The sequence below is a fragment of the Wyeomyia smithii genome, chromosome 2 (genome assembly GCF_029784165.1).
Source record: "Wyeomyia smithii strain HCP4-BCI-WySm-NY-G18 chromosome 2, ASM2978416v1, whole genome shotgun sequence".
NCBI lineage: Eukaryota > Metazoa > Arthropoda > Insecta > Diptera > Culicidae > Wyeomyia > Wyeomyia smithii.
In genome coordinates, this window is record NC_073695.1 from 70,746,397 (window position 1) to 70,765,224 (window position 18,828).

Below are 18,828 nucleotides of genomic sequence, written 5' to 3' on the forward strand. Positions count from 1 at the left end.
TTATGCAAAAAATACGTATATTTTTGGTTCCCCCATATTTTTTGAGTGTAACGATGAGATGATATATTATCCAATGATAAGGATTTGTTTTCCACTGTTTTACAGACAACTTTTCCTTAGACTTAATCAAGATTCAAATTACCCTTGAGGCTCCAGAAAATTTCATATCATTGCATTTTTTTTCCAGAAAAACGTTCAAAAACGCTGACTTAGCATACTTTAAAAAATCATATAAAATTCAAATTTTGTCGTAATGCTCTAAAAATTGGAATTCTGACACTTCAATAGTACACAACTATATAGGGAAAAATGTAATTAAATGGAAATCCCCATTTTCAATATTGGGTCGATAGCCAGCGATTCCCCACTGTGCACTATATCCTAAATCTAGAATCAGATCTCAGCGATTTTGCGTGAAGTAGCATCAACGCCTCAAGAAATAAAAGCTCCTAGTGCAACAAATTTTTGATCTATGTATGCTTCAAGAAAGCTCAAATCAAAAAAAAAATTCTTTGACCAAGAGTGATGATCAATTCAATTGTGTGCGACTTTCAAAAATCAAGTTTTTTTTCTAAACATGAAAATCGAAAAAAACATCAATGGGAACAAGAATCAACATTTTTCTATGTTCCCGCTCATAAACCGACAGCTTTAATTGAATTACTCACGCCGTAAAGTACACGCAAAACTTTTCCTTATTACCTTAGAAGCAATAGCGCAAAATTGCCTTTAAGGTAACAAACCTATTATTAAGAAGGCAATAAAATTTTTCCCCAGTCAAGTAACAACACATACTGTCATATATTTAGCACGTGTTACGGGAGTACGACTATCTAATAATAGTCGTTTCAACCACATGCAACCACATGCAAAAACTGCTCCCTTTCCATCTTAAGTAAAAAAAAATCACACACCGTCGCATATGTTGCACATGTTACAAGTTTCTTCAATCTCCAATTCATCCGGTGAGCGTGTATTAGTTCGCTCGTTGTATGCATACAGAGTAGAGGAAGAATATGACAAGAGCTGCCAAGCAGCATTTTCCCCGTCATAGAGTATGCAAACGTTGATGATGATATATTTATAGGATATTGATCTGTAATAAAAAAAAAAAATCACAAGAAGGTTGTATGGAAAGCCACGACCGCAAGGTTGAAGTAGAATACTTTTACAAGAAAGATAACCCGGCTGCTTGCGTGTCAGTCATTTTTTCTAGTGAATAAACGTTCATTGGCAGTATTGTAATTTCTTTTTGTTTGATATTTTGAATGAAGTTCATTGAATATTTTTAAATTTTGGGCAAATGAGAAGTTGAAATACGACATCGTTAAACGGGAACGGAACAAAGGCTACGGTCATGCAGAACGCGAATGACGGCGCGATGCGATTCGCCTTACCGTGGTGAATTGTACAGCTCTTTTTAAGGCGAAGTAGAGCTATACATTTCAACAGATTTCGTATTGCCGAATCGCATCGCGCCGTTATTTGCGTTCTGCATGACCGTAGCCAAACACTAAGCGACGCAAACACGTAATAATAGTCAAATTATGCATGTAGATGAAGATAATTAACCTTGGATTATAGCGCAAAACGAGAAAATATTAACTCTTCAAATATTCATTTGTGTTCTTCAAATTTCAGTTGTTCAAATTAATATCCGATGAATTGTCTGTTTATTATCTGATGAAGCTCTTATGTAGGCCAAATGATGATTCCCAATTTACTAGGTCCATAACTCTGCCGACCGTGCTTGTGAAAGCGCGGTATAACGACCAATCAGAGGTCGAATTTTGTGTTTTGACAAGGCTTAAGAATTTTCAATAGTACAATAGTTTGAATGATAAAATTGCAATTTCATGCATTTGGTAGGAATCTTAGAAGATTTTCTAATCGATTGCTGCAAAAACGAAGGAAATCCATCGAAAACTAACCGATTTATTAGCATTTGAAATTGGACATATTTCTCACTTTTTTCAGTTTTAGATTTTCATTTCACATCCCTATGTAGCCGAACTTCCTGAGAGAAGTATTCTACTTCAAAAATAAATGATGCACTCTGTATCTAAACAGCTTTCTGCTCTTTAAAAGGGTCGAGATGAACACTGACTCTAGAGTTTCATACTAATCGAGTGACGATTGACTGTCGTTGCTTCATCCTTACTCCCATAACAACACAATGGTAGCACTTGATTGCCATTCAATCGTACTTTTCAAACCGGATGAAATGTGACAGAGCACAACAAGACCCAACTGTGTGCTTCTGTTGGTAACAAAAACGTCGTTAAGCGTTGCGATTGTTCTGTTTAAAAGCAATCCGAATCTAATGGAAAGTTGAAAAGTACATCCACTCTCTAAGTTTATTCGCTTCCGCGACAAAGCTCAAATGCAGTGAAGCTCGGAGAGTTGTCTTTGGAAGTGAATTTGGATTTAATGTTGCAGATGAAAGCATTTCGATACGACACTTTACGGTCACAAAGGAACGAAATAAGTGGAAGTGAAATTCATGTTCTTCCAAGCTGTCATGTATTTGGAGGGAGTAAATTTTGAAGGAAAGTCGGGAAACATCAATATCAACTATTTGAAAAAAAGGAATTTAAAAATACCTATCATGAGTTATGATTTTTTTTTTATTCTCGCTTATTTTCCGTCGGTCTAGTTCCGCCACTGTTGTGGCCAATCACCGACGCCCAGGGAGGCGGCTCCACACCCAGGACCCTAACTCACGACACCGTTTATTAACGGACCGGCGCCAACGGCTTTACTTCCTCATGCGATGGAAGGTGTGATCCCAGAGATTTTTCGCCTCAGAAAATCTCCCGGTGTCGGCTAGGATTGAATCTAGACCAGTTGGGTTGGTTGTGAGTGGATCACGCCACCTCACAACCATCGACACCTATGTCGGCGGTGGGATTCGAACCCAGGCGTCGAGCGTGGTTGGCGGAGACGTTACCAACCACACTAGGCCCCCGCTCTATGAGTTATGATTCATAACTAAAAAAGTGCCAACATTGAAAATTATTATCTTAAAGCAACCATAAAAAGGTAATGACCGGGAATGTTAGTATTATTTTAAGTCGATTGAAAATTAATTCAACTATCCACATAAGTAACAACAATTGGAAACCCATCAGGTGTAATATAATATTAAAATAGTTACCTATTCTCAACAGTCACAATCGATTCCATCAGACGTTTAAAACAAGATAGTAGAACCGTTTCACACCAGTTTATGCTCAATCAACCCAATCGTCCTTTCTGAATACATGAGCTCTAGCTTTGTTACCCTTACGCTCGACAAATCAAAATTATGGAACATAATACACGTATTGTCAACCGTCCTTACCACCAGGACTCAAACAATAGGTTAAATATTACTGAAGGTATTAAAATCCTTGGTTACAGTAGTTAAAACATCAGCACTGCAGCTCGAGCGTTAAGTTCCCCATGTACATACGTTAGAAGATTTGTGCTTTGCCTTCTCACTCACCTGATGGAAAAATGGGTTCAGGAGAAAATAGATGGGATGGAACGAAAGATGCACCCTAAGAAGCTGTACTGAACTAACAATAAAAACTTCTCAGAAGTGAATAAGCCGAAGCTTACTGCTCCGACACTTTCCTTCGTCCTGAAACTTTGGTTTGTTTCAGATTATTAGCACCCGATGAATGTAATATTTAAACCTGTGTGTGTTTTTTCATCTCTCAAACCTCTGTTTGCTGAAATAGATGAAAAAGTATAAATACAATTAAAAGTGCGTGCAGATTGATTAGGAAAGCTTCAGCAGGAAGAAAATCTGCTGCGGAAAATATACTAAGAATTGAGAGCGAGAATTTTTCTCAGTGTTCTCCATCTTCAAAAGACAGTGCAATTAAAGTTTTTTTTTCAGGCAGGATTTGTTCAGAAAGTGAACTTAACTACGTTTTTACTTTTGCAAAAAATATTACGAAAATTAAAATTGGGTTTTAAACCTGTATGGTAGGGAAATGTACTGGTACACTACAGTATTCACACGACAGTAGCAAGATTTTTGTAATTACTACTGTGGAATGAAACACTACGCGACAGTAGCCGCTACCGAAGTTTCATACGATCTGCTTTATTTTTCCTTTTTGTCACGAATTCAATATGAACAACAATTCTCTCGCTCACTTCTCTTTATATTGTTGTCATTGTATAGACAATCTCTGGCTCGTGTGTTATTGACTGTAGCTGTCTGTGCTATTTATTGCACTTATTACGAATTGAAGTGGAATCAATTTACTTAGCATCGAGTTTAATTTGGATCCGAGGACGGTAATTAAATGTGTAAGATTCATGCTTTTATTGTCCTGCTTTTGCCTAAATTTGCCTAATTTGGATAAGACGTTCGCTACAACGAACTATTTTTGAATGAAAAAGTTTAGAAGTTGGGACTCAAATCTTCTAGTGTATACGATTGATGATATTTTTCGGCAGTACATATATAGAAATTATTTATTTTCCATTTTATTATTGTGCTAAACTGTCGCATGATTGCTAATTATTGTCATTCGCACAATGCGACAGTCGAGATATCGAAGCGGCCGGAGATCGGCACAAAAAGAATCGTTAGCCATCCGTGTTAGCTTCTAGTCACACGATTCTCTCAAATAGAGAAGCGTACAGTTTAACGCTGCTGTCGCAGTCTGCAAGAGAAGCAACAGTACTTTGCGATACGGTGTCATGCAAAAATGTCAACTGTTCGACACACTATCTGTATAGTAAAATGGTAAATATAATTGTAACCCAAAAATGACACATGGTAGGTTACTAATTATGTAAAATAAATTATTTTTGTTTAAATAATATTAAAAAACAATATAGGGGAATTGCTCCATTATTCATCTCATTAAGCCGATATTCACGAAGAATGCACGGATTAAACACCAAATTTTCACGAAATCATTGAACAAATAACCTAAATATGCTTACGTGCTCTTATGGAATCGTTGAGCATTGTATATTAAGTAAACTTAGCTAGATTTATGCTGAATTTTGTAAAACAAACCATTTTTCACAACGCTTCCATATCCATCTCAAAACTTGAACCACTACTCAATTATTCATCTCACGACGCCCCCATATTCATTATACTGGTAATCATGAATGAATCATATTATCATGAATGAACGTAGCCGAAGCCCGTCGTAGTAGGTTACCTAGATATCCGCTGTCGTTGTTCACGTGCGAAATTGGTAACCGAGGTAACCACTACAGTGCTGTAGATTTATGTCAATTATGTCGGAATAATTCAACATTTTCAGTATTATTTTTTCGTATTAACAGAAACTGATTTGGCAACTTTTAATTTTCTTTTGCGCAGTGAAAACAGATGAAAATACATACAGTTGAAATTTAGGAATTGTAGAAATTCATCTCATATGTTTGTGCTAATTCAAGCTTGTTTTAGGAAATTTGAGGTTAACATTTCAAAGATTAAAGTATACTGAGGGTATTGAGTGGTTTTGTTTAGTAATTCAAATAAAAAGTGGTCCGCTAATGATGAAAAAACCTTGGTTGGCTGCTGAACGAATCCCGTTGTAACCGTATAGAGCAATGCGCGGATTTTGTTTTCTGAGGTAGGTGATGGAATCAAATGAGGTTTTGAATGCAGTTGCCTGACTATAATATTAAATTTAGTGCTTTTAGATGAGTTTTTGAGGATTATACTTTATGAGGAATCTAAAGTGAGCTAAGAAGAATCCATTCCATGGATTAGCAGATTGGTTTAAGAAGAAAATATGCGTTTTTCCTGTTTTCAATTGTGTTTTCATGTTGTATGAGATGAATATATGGGCTGAGATGAATAATTGAGCAGTTCCCCTACTTAGTTGTTTATCTTTAGAAATACTGAAAGCAGATGTCAGCAGAAGCAAAATGGAAATCCTGTATTGATTCCAATCTTTTTTTCAACGTTGCGGGGAAATTTGCTCACAGACACCTGAGAAGAGAGCTCAGAGAGTGAGTTGAATTTTTAAGGAGTGGTGTTGGGAAAGTACCTACTCGACCCGCCACGGACCCAACCAAACCCCTCCAGTCTCCAATCCTTATCTTCCCAGAACAACGGTTAAATATTACGTCGAGGAGCGGCTTTTTGAGGTTAATGCTTTCTTTTCACTTTTACACCTCCTAGCTATGCAACTGGAGACTAACAGTTAGTTACCACTGGTGTGTTTGTAATCGACGAAAACATGCTCAGCGGTCTCCTTCGAATCCACATACGTTGGGGACATAGTTAGCGTGGCTCTTATACATGAGCTTGTCGTCACCCATAACTCCCAAGAGACTCAAAGATCGCTTTGAGGTAATGGTTGCTCTGATTTACGATTACCAACAACCGTGACCGCCGTCTTATGATGCGCAAAGATTCCTGGAGTACATACAGTCCTCGAGCTTGCAATGGGCGGCCGTCAACTCGATCTCTCCAATCGACTCACCATCGACCTATGCGCGTTATGTTGTCCGCAATGCCGACGATCACAATTCCTACAGGGAACCTTAGCTGGTGTATTGAACGCATTCGTCACTTAGCAATAGCGAATACCCGCTCTCTTGCGCTGGAGTGCTACCTCCGCCGTCTTGGTGTCGAAGAGAATAGCATTCAGCGTAGACCTACATTTCCGGAAGCCGAAGTGTTTACTTCACTCAGTCTGTTGAGGATAATTCTCTCAAGTACCATGCCGGCAGTGATCAGCAGGTAGATTGGTTTATTTGCCGATGAGTCCCTTGTCGGCTTCTCGACCTTCGGCAATAGGACCAGTTTCTGTTGCCCCCATTTCTCTTAGAAGAGACCCGGGGGCCAATTTTAAAGCCGTCTTGATAGCCAAGTTCGGGACGTCATTTGGTCCCGGTACTTTCTCACCTTGTATGTCCGGCAGAATGACCTACCATCCCTGGTTTATATCTGAGATATTAAAACGTCAGACGTAAGACTCGATAGCCAAAGGCCAGGAACTTGGCTCGTGGTGATCAATGATCGCTCCAGAGACGCCAACATGCCTATAGTGTTGGCCATTACGATCCTGTAGGCGTTGCCCATAGCCTCTCGAAACAAGTAATTTTGCTGTATTACTGCACTCTTAACTCATTCCCGGCAGGTGATAGTCATCCCTCGAGTATTTAGTTCTACATTAAAAAAAAAGGTTTCCTGAATCCATACACGATGAAATATTTATTTTTGCATGCACAGATTTTGAGAAAAAACTGGTTTGGATTCACCAAACTACACATTTTCCTTGAAACCTTATATTCTCAGCACCTTCAGCTTAGCTCTTCGATTTTCAAGCTCTACATTTCTAGAGTAATGTCTTCTAAATCCAAAGGTGATGGCAGAGTTATTCTAAAATACACAGATTTTCAAAAAAAAAACGAGCTTGAATTTACTAAAGTACAAAATTCATGAAAACTTGATTTTTTCAAAATCTGTGCATGCTAGAATTAATCTTTCACCATCCTTGGATTCAGAAGACAATACTTTAAAAATGTAAAACTAGAAAATCGAAGAGCTAAATTGAAACCTACCGTGGGAACTGTGAGCTTCAAGTTTCCATGGAAATACGCACTTTGGTGAATTTATACTCGTTTTTCTCAAAATCTGTGTATGCTGACCATTACCTTTTTTTGATTTTTTTTGAAAATACGCGATTTTGTGATTTCGTACTAAAATAATCTGAGAACTTCAAAATTCACTCTTACATACCATATTTCATCTGATATGATTTGGTACATGGAACTTAAATATAATAAATATGAAAACTCCTCCCATTTGCTCTATCTGTTTGCAAAAGTAGAAAAAACACAGACATATTTGCGTCTCGCGGAAACGAGGATGGGTTCAGAAGAGTGGTACCTTTATCAGAGCAACCAATCCCCTTGAATAATATTCCAATTTTTCACAAATCAACCGCGGCAAAGCTGAGAACGGCCATTTTCAAAAAAAAGTTCCGCCTCGGGTCATTACGGGTTATTGCCTTCATTGTGGGCCGACAAAACACAACATACGGTCCCGCCAAACCTTCCGGGTACAGTTTCACACAATGGATCAGCTCATATGACGTTGCTTTTCTGACTCTCGGACTCTTGTACCTAGATAGTAGAATTGGACGAGGAAACGAGCCGGTTTCCACCTCCACAATCGGTGAAGCCACCTTTGTTGCCCATCTTGGACGAGCGAGACAAGCACGCAAAACCCAATGGTTACACCACAATTGAAGCAGAAAAAATAAGAAAAAAATTACTTATCTTGTGCAGCCGCTCTTCTTCCTAACCAGCGTTTGTACAAACATTTTACACTGGTCGACAAAGGCGAAAAAGATGTTACCCCAAAATTCGAAATAGTTGCTCTGAAGAGATTATAGCTTTTCAACCTTTCCTGTGAATTTTGGATCTACTAGTGCATGCAAAAGTGCATCAAAATGCCACACAGTAAGTGCTCGTCGGGTTCGTCGCTTCCACGCTGGCTTACGGGTAAACTTATTAAAGTCTCTGAAAAAGTTATTTTTACTAGTGTCACCAAAATTCACAGGAGTCATTTTTTTATATTCCAGTTCAAGTTCTAGGGTAAAACCTGTGTTTACCAGTGTAGTTATATTCAATATTGCCACTGAATTGAAAGAACTGATATTTTCTAATTTAATAAGTTTCCTAATCTATGAAACGGGTTCCTCTTAGTCTACTTTGGGTTCTTCATTAATTAGGAACCTTCAAAACTAACTCAAAAGCTTTGATAGCGTATTCTAAAATATCTGATAAGGATTCGTTCGACCACCGATCGACGTTTTCGTTCAGTAGGAAACCTTTTTCCGCATTCTTTGATCTTCTTATACATCTCAAATTCTCAGAAAAAAGCTTCAAATGGAAGAAATGTAAACCCAAAATCAACGGACAAGATATTGTTATTCGCAACCCCGAAGACTTCCTCCAAATAATGCCGATTCGACACACGGAGTACATTTTTCGTTTCCTTTTGTGATGCTCTTTTGCCAATACGTTCTCAATGTGACTCTCGGACTGCCAGTGCGAATAGGTATCACGAATAATAGCAACAGCAAACACTTCCTTAAAATAGATTTTTTACAGATTTCTTACAGAAGAAAAACATGTAGGACTATTCGAAGACAAAATAGAATAGTATCCTGAGGTATTCTCAATATTCAATTCCATTCTATTAAGACGCTCATAAGAAATTTATGAGAAAACCACTGCTTCGTTCTCCATTGTTCACTTGAAAATGAAATCACGCGACCTGAGTTGCGCTTTCAGGTTTTCTAGATGGGTACGAGTTTTATGATCAAACAGATCTAAATAAGTTCCCATGAAGCGATAAGTATGTGTTTTCAACTAGTTAATAACCTCTCACTACCATGTAACGGTGAATAACAATGAGCTCAAATTCATTTGTGTCAACTGTCAGATAAAAGTAGCGTTGATATGTTATCTCGTTAACACATATGTTGAGATATCTTTCAGTTACGAGAATGATACACGTAAATAACAAAATGTTGCTAAATTCTTTTATGTTTCTTCAGAGTAACCGAAAAAGTTTCTTGCACCGTTAAAAAAGTTTTAAAACAACAAATATTGAGTAGTCTCATTTGGAAACATGTTGCAAGTGCTGCTTGGGATGTTAGCCCTTGAAACGTGACACGATGTTATAGAGGTGGTTTTCAACATGGATTGCATCCGCTCGCAAAAAAGCAAATGTCTGTGTTTTCTCTAACAGATCGTGATTTGATTTCAGGAATCATATGAAGTCTTTGAACCTTTGAGCTTTTCGATATGATTTTGTGGTTTCAAAGCAATAGTTTCTTCTGAGAAGTTGTTTCTTATGCTTAGTCCTTTATTTATATGCAAATGAAAATTAGGGTGGCCCTAAAATCAACGAAACAAAATAAACTAACTTTTTTATTTGCAGAAACAATTGTATACATTCTTTGGCAAAGTTGTAGATCAACTAGTTTTAAGCAACTTCGTTGATCTTTTTGTAGCTATTAAATTTACCGATTCAGAGCAATTTTACATAACTGACCTAAACAGATTTTCTGCTCTTTTTTTTTCAGTTCAAATGAAATAACAAAGTTTTCTTCGGTTAACCTTAAGAACACAAAAATACGCAACTTTTGACGAAAAAACAATGTCGATATGTTGTATAGGTGAAGAATTTTTATTTTTAGATAAAACGTTCAATAAAAACATATTTTTAAGCTCTTGTGGTCAACCAAAAAATACTCTGTTATTAAATTTGAACTGAAAAAAATAGAGCCAAAAAACTGTTTTTTCGGAACCCACTCTAAGCCAGTCACGTAATATTGCTCTATTTCGGTAAATTGTAGCTACAAAAGAGTTTTTTTGTTGCTTGAAGTTAGTTAATCTACAACTGTGCCGAAGAATGTATACAGTTACTTCTTCAAATAAAAAAGTTTTTTTTTATTTCGCCGATTTTAGGACCATCCTAATTTCCATTTGCACATCAATAAAGGACTAGCTATAAGAAACAATTTCTTAGAAGAAACTATGGCTTTAAACCAAAAAATCGCATCGTAAACCTCATGTCCGCCTAAATTGCCTTAATGTACCACTGTTCATTGTTGTTGCATTTCTGTGAGCGTGTGACCGACACACGAAACTGAAAATACTCAATTTTAGACACAGTTGACTCAATTTCATACTTTCACAGAAAAAATGACAAATCATGTGAAAAAATTTGGTGACCAGCGCTTCTGTCATTTAAGAAGGAAGAAACTGGTGAACATGTGCAAAATATGCGACCGATAGGATGAATATTGGTGCATTGAGAAATAAACATTGGAGCACTGATCGAATGGTGAGATGAATGTGGCAATCTTCCGACTTTTCACAAAATATCTGTCAAGACGAATAAAATCAATACCACTATCAATTCAAAAATAACGTTAAACATAAAGAGTAAACTTATATTATTATTTCCAATAGTAGAAGCCAATCTCGCATCCAGTAGCAGTTCCTTTAAAAACCCAAACTTGCTGTCTTCAAAACTTAAGCATGACTCCAGAATTAATTTATATTAGTTTTAGTTGCAACCAAGCGCGCACACTTTAGATGAAAGATAGTCAAAATTTATTCTCACTCAACAAAAAATTGGAAAGTAGCGAACGCTTATTTTTTAAACCCGATGTAAGGGATTACCTTATTCTTCCACTATTCTAATACAAATCCCTACTCTCCATCAGGACTACATCACCGTGTACGATGGCTATACCACCCGCGATCCCGTCATCCTGAAGCTGTGTGGTGGCGGTGAAGCCATTCCACCGTCAATCTCCAGCGGGCCGGAACTGCTGGTAGAATTCACGACATCCCCGTACGGCACCTTCAGCAGTCCGGAGACCAGACGACACTCGCTACACGGATTCCAGCTAGAGGTAAATCAACCGAAACACTCTCTATCTCTCCCCTTCTCGCGGACAGCAATCAACGGCAGCTTTAGCATTTGGCCGATTTTCTTAATTCTTCGAATTATGTCCTTCTCTTTTTCTTTTTTTCATCTTTTTCTGTTTTGCCTTCGGTTTTGCAATTTGATCAATCGTGTTCAACCAAAATGCACCGTTTTCAACGCAACAACAACACACAACCACCCTGCAGGTCTCGGTGAAGTTCGTCGACCTCCAGAGTCCAACGTACGCGAAAAGCAAACGCATCTGCGAATTCTGGCTACGAGGTACCGGTCACGGGGTCCTGCAGAATCCCCAGCACTCGTTAGCCCCGAACACCACCTGTCTCTATCACTTGCAAGTAGGGATCCACATTTTTTTTAAATAATGTAGTGCGTAGTACGGCGTTGGCCTTTAGTTACTAGCCATCGTTGGCTTTGGATGCTGTTTCTTTTCCAGGGTACTGAGGCACGCTCTCTGGATGCCATCAACATTCCGCGTCGCTCGGGTGCTCTTTCGACATCGCCGACTCGGTTCAAAGTGTGGATTTCGGTAATGAAGTTCGAGCTACAGCCTGAGTTCGGCGCAACGGACGAACAGCTGCTGCAGTACCAGACGAAGGAAGACTGCAGCGGAATGCTGCGCATTTGGGATGGCCCTTTGAGAGAAGTTCCCATTTGTAAGGATATTGACTGGTAAGTTTCTTAATGAAGGTAGAATAATAAATGTAAAGTGTGGTTCAATTTCTAGCGTGACAATCGATAAGGATGGATATCAACGACCCACGATCCGCTTTGGCCAAAACAGTACAAATGTGATAGCACGATTCTGTCGTGGATCGGTGTCTCGCTCTTGTGATCATGGGATGCTAAACATGACCAGTTCCCGGCCGTGTGCACTGACAGAAAGTTTCGTCTCCAGCAGTGATTTCGTAACACTTGAGCTGAAAACGACTGAGTCTACTGTGCTGCGACCGCTACAGTTCTCGTTGCGGTACGAGTTCGTGGATTTTCTGCAGGACGGTCAACCGATCGGTAAGGAAAGTGATTGCAATCGACGTTTTCTAAGCAGTCAGCTGGACAAAAAGGGCCCCCACCCGGTGCGAAGTGTGCGTAACATCTTTCTTTTCGGACGGGGTGGAGCAAAACAGTTGCAGTGAGTTTTTTTGAAATAGAATTTTAGTGCGATAAACTATCTAAAACTAAATTGCAGTTGTGTATATCGGTTTGAAGCCCAACGAGGAGAACGAGTGCGAGTGGAAGTGGTGCGCGCCATGACGGGTAATCGAACCTGCGACTCACGCGTTGATCCGGATATTAGACGATCCTACTGTTTTGGCAACCACAGTGCCCGGATAGAAATCTTCGAACGGCCATGGCACGAATCAATTTTGTTCCCCAGGGGCTGTATTTGCAATTCCACGAATAAATCGTTCCTGCCTATTGTGTTCACCACTACAGGACGGGAAGTGGAGATTCATTTCATCGCTGAAAACATGACCAGCGCCGATGATCCGGATTCGTTGAACTTCGAGGCAACATTCGAATTTGTCAAGGGACCAATGATGTGTAAGGACGTCAGAAGAAAAAATGCGATTACGGGTTCGGTGAGTCTGTCTGGTGGAGAGGTGAGAGTTGTGAGGGTAAAAGTAAGTTCATTCTTAATCTAACCGGGATTTCTCTCCAGATGGAATGCCGTAACCGACCGTGGCTGATCGAACCTTCTCACGACAAGTATCTTTACATTCGTTTGAAAGGATTATTCCTGCGTAGAAACAATCCAGCCGCTCCGATGCGGTACAACGCTAGTCTTAGTACGGTAACACCGATCCGCTGCAACACGAAAGCGCGTGTTGTAATTACCAACGGTGAGGGAGTCTCCGTAACCGCATGTCCTCTACCGGACGATACGTCTCACCGCCACACGGTGGAAGTCTTTAGTGCTGGCTGGACTCGAAAACATCCCAACTTCGAACTGGAACCATCGAAAGTAATTTCTGTAGAGTTTCTCCAGCCAGATCATGGCGAGTACTCTTTCAGTTGGCTTGAGTTGTCCAAGCGACCATCGGCGAGCTACGGTAGAGATAGCATCATTACGGTTGATGGATGGAGTAGTAAAACGTGTATTCTTCTACATTTTACAGCCATTGCAGCTGAAGACTGTCCATACCAATGTCCAGATCTGAACGCTTGCGTCAATGCTTCCATTTGGTGCGACGGAATTGAACAGTGTCCCTCGGGTGAAGACGAATCGTTCACCAACTGTTCAGCTTTTCTGCGACTACCCGCCGAAGTTCTAGCTGGCTTCAGTGTATTTTTGTTACTGATCTGTCTTGGATTGACCGCATATTTGTATCGGTAAAACTAAATGTCACAACCAGCGGTTAACCTAAAATCAACTCGACTTTATTGCTTTGTTTCAGAAAAATCAAACGAAACTGCCGGCGGACATCTGTGCTACAAACGCGCCTCAAATCGCTCAGTTCTATGGATACGGCGGTGTTCGATGAGAAGGAGGTGATTTGCTGACAAAACGACAATTCTGTACGGTACGTGGAGATCGACCGGGTCACCACGGTCTGACCACGTATCGTACAGAATTGTCTACCGCTTTTACGACTGATGAGCGCAACTTCGTTCACACCTACTTCAAATCACTCTGTACTCTGTTTTACCATTCGCATAATCAGTAAGTTTTAGAACAGAAGAGAAAGAACGAAAGACGGAGAAAGTACATTAGTGGACTGCAATTATTTGAACGAAGCATTCCAGCAGCAATAGGGTCGCAAAATCATACGAATAGATTTCAGAACGTGTTGTTAAGACCGCAGGTACATTAGAGCGAACGGAGGAGACTAAACTGTCATTTTTGTACTACGTTTTAGTAATACTTAAAGAAAATCTAATATTTCAAAAACACTAAAAAATTAAAAACCTAGTGCGTGTTTGAAAAAAAATCAGCTGGAAACTAGAAAAGACGGCAAACTCCTACAAACAATCCTATCAAATTTCAACATGAAAGGGACTAACCACCCTATCTAAGTTCAAAACTGCGGAACTTATACTAAAAAATAAGTAGAAGCAAAATCATCCAAAACCAATGTTTTCTGGGAAAATTTTATGATAGACAAAACTTTAGACACTTCTCGAAGTTGCATGCAAGCGATGAGCTTTTAGGACTACCACTAATCTACTAGAGAGCGTGAGCCAGATGAGTGAAAGAGATAAACAGTGACCTCATTTCTGGAGGTTCCAATCTCTACATTCGCTGCGGTACAGCAAAGGCGTGTATTGAATCTACCGAAATCAAAAGTTAAATCTTAAATGAACTACCAAAACAGAGTTGGTTGAATAAAATATAATTTTTTAGAAAATAAACTAGTATTTACTACATATATCCATTGAAAACGAGCGGTGAGAGAAAACCTAGAGAATTTTAATCATTCAGATAAATGAAATTATAGTACATTTTGAAACCATGTGAAAAACAAAACTTACGGACAAGCTTAGGAAGTTCAGGATTGTTGAATTGTTACTTATATCGGTTTTATATAAATGGACCAATGACTTATTAAACAAGGAGACGTTGTAAGGAAAAGTGTACCCGAGCTTGGTTAGAGCTATCGGTCGAACTACACTAAAGAAGAAAAAACCAAAATACTAAACGAAATAAGATTGAGCCAAGTTTTCCAAGACTACCAAATGAGAAAGATTATAGCACTAGCGAGTTAATAGGATATAATGTAAATCGAAAAAAAAAATGTTAGAAGATACTACAATCACTCGCAATCAATACTACTCGAAGAACTAAATTTGTTTTTATATGAGAAAAATATTTCGATTAGTTTTACGCGGTATCATTTCTCTCGCCCATTTTAATATCGCCCAATGTCTGCATTAATCAAACCCAACTCGGATCTGTGACGAACGTCACTATCTACTACTGCCAGATGTCGCCGGCTTCGCTGCATCGTAATTAAGAAACAAGGCGAACCAAAAAGAAAACGAAAACTTACAAATATCGGCAAAAAGAGGGGTCACGTGTTCCATGGCGGCCATTCTAAACATACGTTGGTTTGGTAGCCTCAATCCATAACATAAAATCATCCCTTTTTTGAGTTACCAGCAGTCAGTACAAATATTTTCTTCAAGGAAAAGCCAGTCTATTTGCCTTCTTCTATATTGCAGCATATTCAATGGAGAATTGAAATTGCAAAAAAGATTTTCAATAGTATTCAAGAATGACCGGACTCTAAAAGGAAAGTAATACCACATGGCTAGCCACCATCTGTATGCCTGTTGTTTCAATTCGTGTTTACTCAAATAATCATTTAGTTAGTTTACTAGATCTTCTCCATTGAATCAAGTTAGGCAACCTTAGGTTTAACATTCAAGTCATCGAATTACTTGTTCCACTCGGGTCACACGCTGTAGTGAGCCGCTCGTAACATAGAGTACTGACAACGGTTGCTCGCATCCAAGTCAAATCAACCCACGACAGACCTTTTCATTACATGACACGTGAACCTCTTGATGCAAATTTCTGTGCGATTTCATTGGACTTAACATAGCCAATTGTAACTGCCGCTGGAACTATAGCCAGCAAAATGTAACCGGGTGTTAAAAAAAAACGGTGCGATTCTCCCAACGTTGACGATCGGTTCCAAAATCAGACGTATTTATTCACGCAGTGTTCGAGTCTCGAAATTGAAACTGCCACACTTTGTTTAGTTGATAAAGTTTAAACTAAGTAGTTCGAAACAGTACGCAAAACGCGCAATTATAATCAATGGTAGAGCGTCTATTCGTCAGGCCAGTTGATACCCAGTTCAAAAACGAAACCAAAGTTGTATTCAGACACTTGTTAAAATAAAATGGTTCAGATTTAGTTAGCATGGGCCATCACCTTTTCTCGAACGAGAGAAGAAATGCTCCCCTGCGTGGTAAAGGAAAGAACGGACAATGTACATAAGAATAAGAAATTTATCAAATAACCGAATCCTGTTATGTTTCCATCCAACACAAAAAAGTATGTCTACAAGGCTTGAATTACATACTCTTATTTTCTTCGCCAGCTAGAAGCTGAACAGATCAAAGAAAACTAATCAAAAGTCGCTATTTACCCAAAGCAGCCAGCAAAGCAGGACGACAAAGTATCAAGAAAGAAGAGACTATGACAATAAACGATTGCTAGGGAAAGAAAAGCAAGGACAGGAAAAGCACAGAGAGACATTTATATATTTAAATTTGCACGCCGGCCTGCCAAGGAATTTCGCATCTCGAACTATTTTACGCCATCAAATTTGCTATAATCAGCCTAGCTCTGTCGTATTTTGCATTCCTCTGAGAAAAGGCGGAGTAAAAACAGTATGGATAGTTGTTTGCCCAGTTAAACGCGTTAGATCGTGGTAACTTTAAATAGTTTACTTATGAATCGGCTGTTTCGGTGCTCTGCGATCTCCGATTACCGGCTATATAGGTTTGTTAAACTAGAAAACTGAAATGGAGAATGCCGGAAAACATCTGCTGTAATGGTGGATGATGAAGTACTAATAAAAAGTAATAATAGTAGAGGGAGAAAAAAGCCAGGAAAAGATTAAGATGTTGATCTGCAGCAAAGCGATTGAAAATTGAAAACTGAAATTTATTAGAAAAGATACCAAAATATTATTGAACAAATTTTGACAGTAATTAAAAACTAATGAAATAAAGAAAAAATAAAATCATCCATATCATTGAATTCGAGAGAAACAATGAGGAGTTTTTTTATTCAAATCCGAAATTCTACGTCTTTTCATGGGTTTTTCTGCTGGATCTCATTCTTATCAAATTTTCTTTCACGCTGTCTTGATTGCTCTCTCACTCTATCCAGCTTTCCACGAGCGGTAATGGCGGACAGTGCACGCAGCCCTTTTTGACGTTTTCTGTAGGTCAGGGAATTTTCAATCGCAGTAACGGAGTAGAAAATATCACAACATCGTAACGTAGCGTAGCAACTTCAACAAACAATGGGCGTTGAACATAATAAACAAAACTGTTTATTAAAGTTGCTATGCTACGTTGCAAAATTTTCATGTTTTTCACTCCGTTACTGCGATTGAAAATTCTCTGACCTACAGAAAACGTCAAAATGGGCTGCGTGCACTGTCCGCCATTACCGCTCGTGGAAAGCTGGATAGACCGTTCCGATAATTATAAATACACTTACGATCATCCGTCATTTCAAATAACGTGCAGTATTCAACCAAACGTTGGCTGCGTCCTGTTGTTTACATCCAAAAGAAACAGATGCTGTAATTTTTTCTAACATTTAGTGCGAAATTTTGAAAATGCGTGGCCTTTCTCCCGAGCAAAGAAAGCGAATTGTGCACAAATGGGGCACCGTGAGTGGTCTCTCTATAAGAAAATTAGCCAGAGAAGAAGGTATTAGTGTCGGAGCAGTTCAAACCGCATTGCGGAAGTATTGTGAAGAGTGCACATTTACTGATGCCCCAAGACGTGGTAGAAAACCCGGGCATGTTGATCCCACAATGGACAAAAAGGTTAAGGAATACTACAAGCGGCATCGTTCAGTATCAGTACGAGATGTGGCGAGAAAGCTTGGAACCTCGGCGAGTAGCGTTATGCGTGCCAAGGGAAGAATGGGTCTGCAGACCCGTCGGAAGCAGAAGCAGCCAAAACGAAATCCTAAACAAGCTGAATCTGTGAAACCGAGTGCTCGGAAGCTTTATGACAAACTTCTGACCAAAAAAATGGGGTGTGTTATCATGGATGACGAAACCTACATAAAACTGGACTATAAGACTCTGCCAGGACCGCAATTTTATACATCACCGAAGGGAAAGGATGTCCCTGGACCAGTGAAAGCCATTTACACCGAAAAATTCGGCAAGAGGGTAATGGTTTGGCAGGCCATTTGTGAATGTGGGAAAATATTTCGTCCATTCATTACGAATGACACAATGAATGGTAAAATTTACGTGAGAGTGTGTTTGCAGAAAAGGTTGTTACCCATGGTTAAGCAGCATAACAATCCTCCAATCTTTTGGCCCGATCTTGCTTCCTGCCATTACTCTAAGGATTAGGGTGGTATAAAACAAATAATGTCACATGTGCCCCAAGGGGATTAATCCCCCAAACTGCCCTGAAATTCGCTCTATTGAAACTTTTTGGGCTTTGACCAAGGCAAAGCTGAGGAAAAATGTCAAACCAGCGGACAATGTTGAAAAATTTAAAAAAGATTGGCTTAAAGTGGTAAAAATAGTCGGAGAACACACTGTGCAAAAGCTTATGAGTAGTGTAAAAGTTAGAGAACTCGCGTATCCTACGAAAAATAATCCAAACTTGAATTGAAACTGGAAAGAAAACACTGATTATCTATATTTCAGAATAAAATGACCCGA

The 18,828-nt window shown here is 39.1% G+C and overlaps 1 protein-coding gene across 11 annotated transcripts in view; it reads left to right on the forward strand.

Moving 5' to 3' along the window:
• LOC129724969 (uncharacterized) overlaps positions 1 to 17,179 on the forward strand; it is a 299,807-nt gene extending 282,628 nt beyond the window's left edge. For 10 of the 11 annotated variants that reach the window (XM_055680299.1, XM_055680301.1, XM_055680300.1 and 7 more), the window contains 8 exons: positions 11,226 to 11,417; positions 11,638 to 11,787; positions 11,886 to 12,121; positions 12,177 to 12,581; positions 12,639 to 13,053; positions 13,113 to 13,503; positions 13,570 to 13,783; positions 13,849 to 17,179. In XM_055680299.1, the coding sequence (XP_055536274.1) occupies positions 11,226 to 11,417; positions 11,638 to 11,787; positions 11,886 to 12,121; positions 12,177 to 12,581; positions 12,639 to 13,053; positions 13,113 to 13,503; positions 13,570 to 13,783; positions 13,849 to 13,954 (2,109 nt within the window). In that variant the 3' untranslated portion in view covers positions 13,955 to 17,179. The remainder of the gene's footprint in view (positions 1 to 11,225; positions 11,418 to 11,637; positions 11,788 to 11,885; positions 12,122 to 12,176; positions 12,582 to 12,638; positions 13,054 to 13,112; positions 13,504 to 13,569; positions 13,784 to 13,848) is intronic. The other variant, XM_055680298.1, reaches the window with a different exon arrangement.
• The last annotated feature ends 1,649 nt before the right edge of the window (positions 17,180 to 18,828 follow it).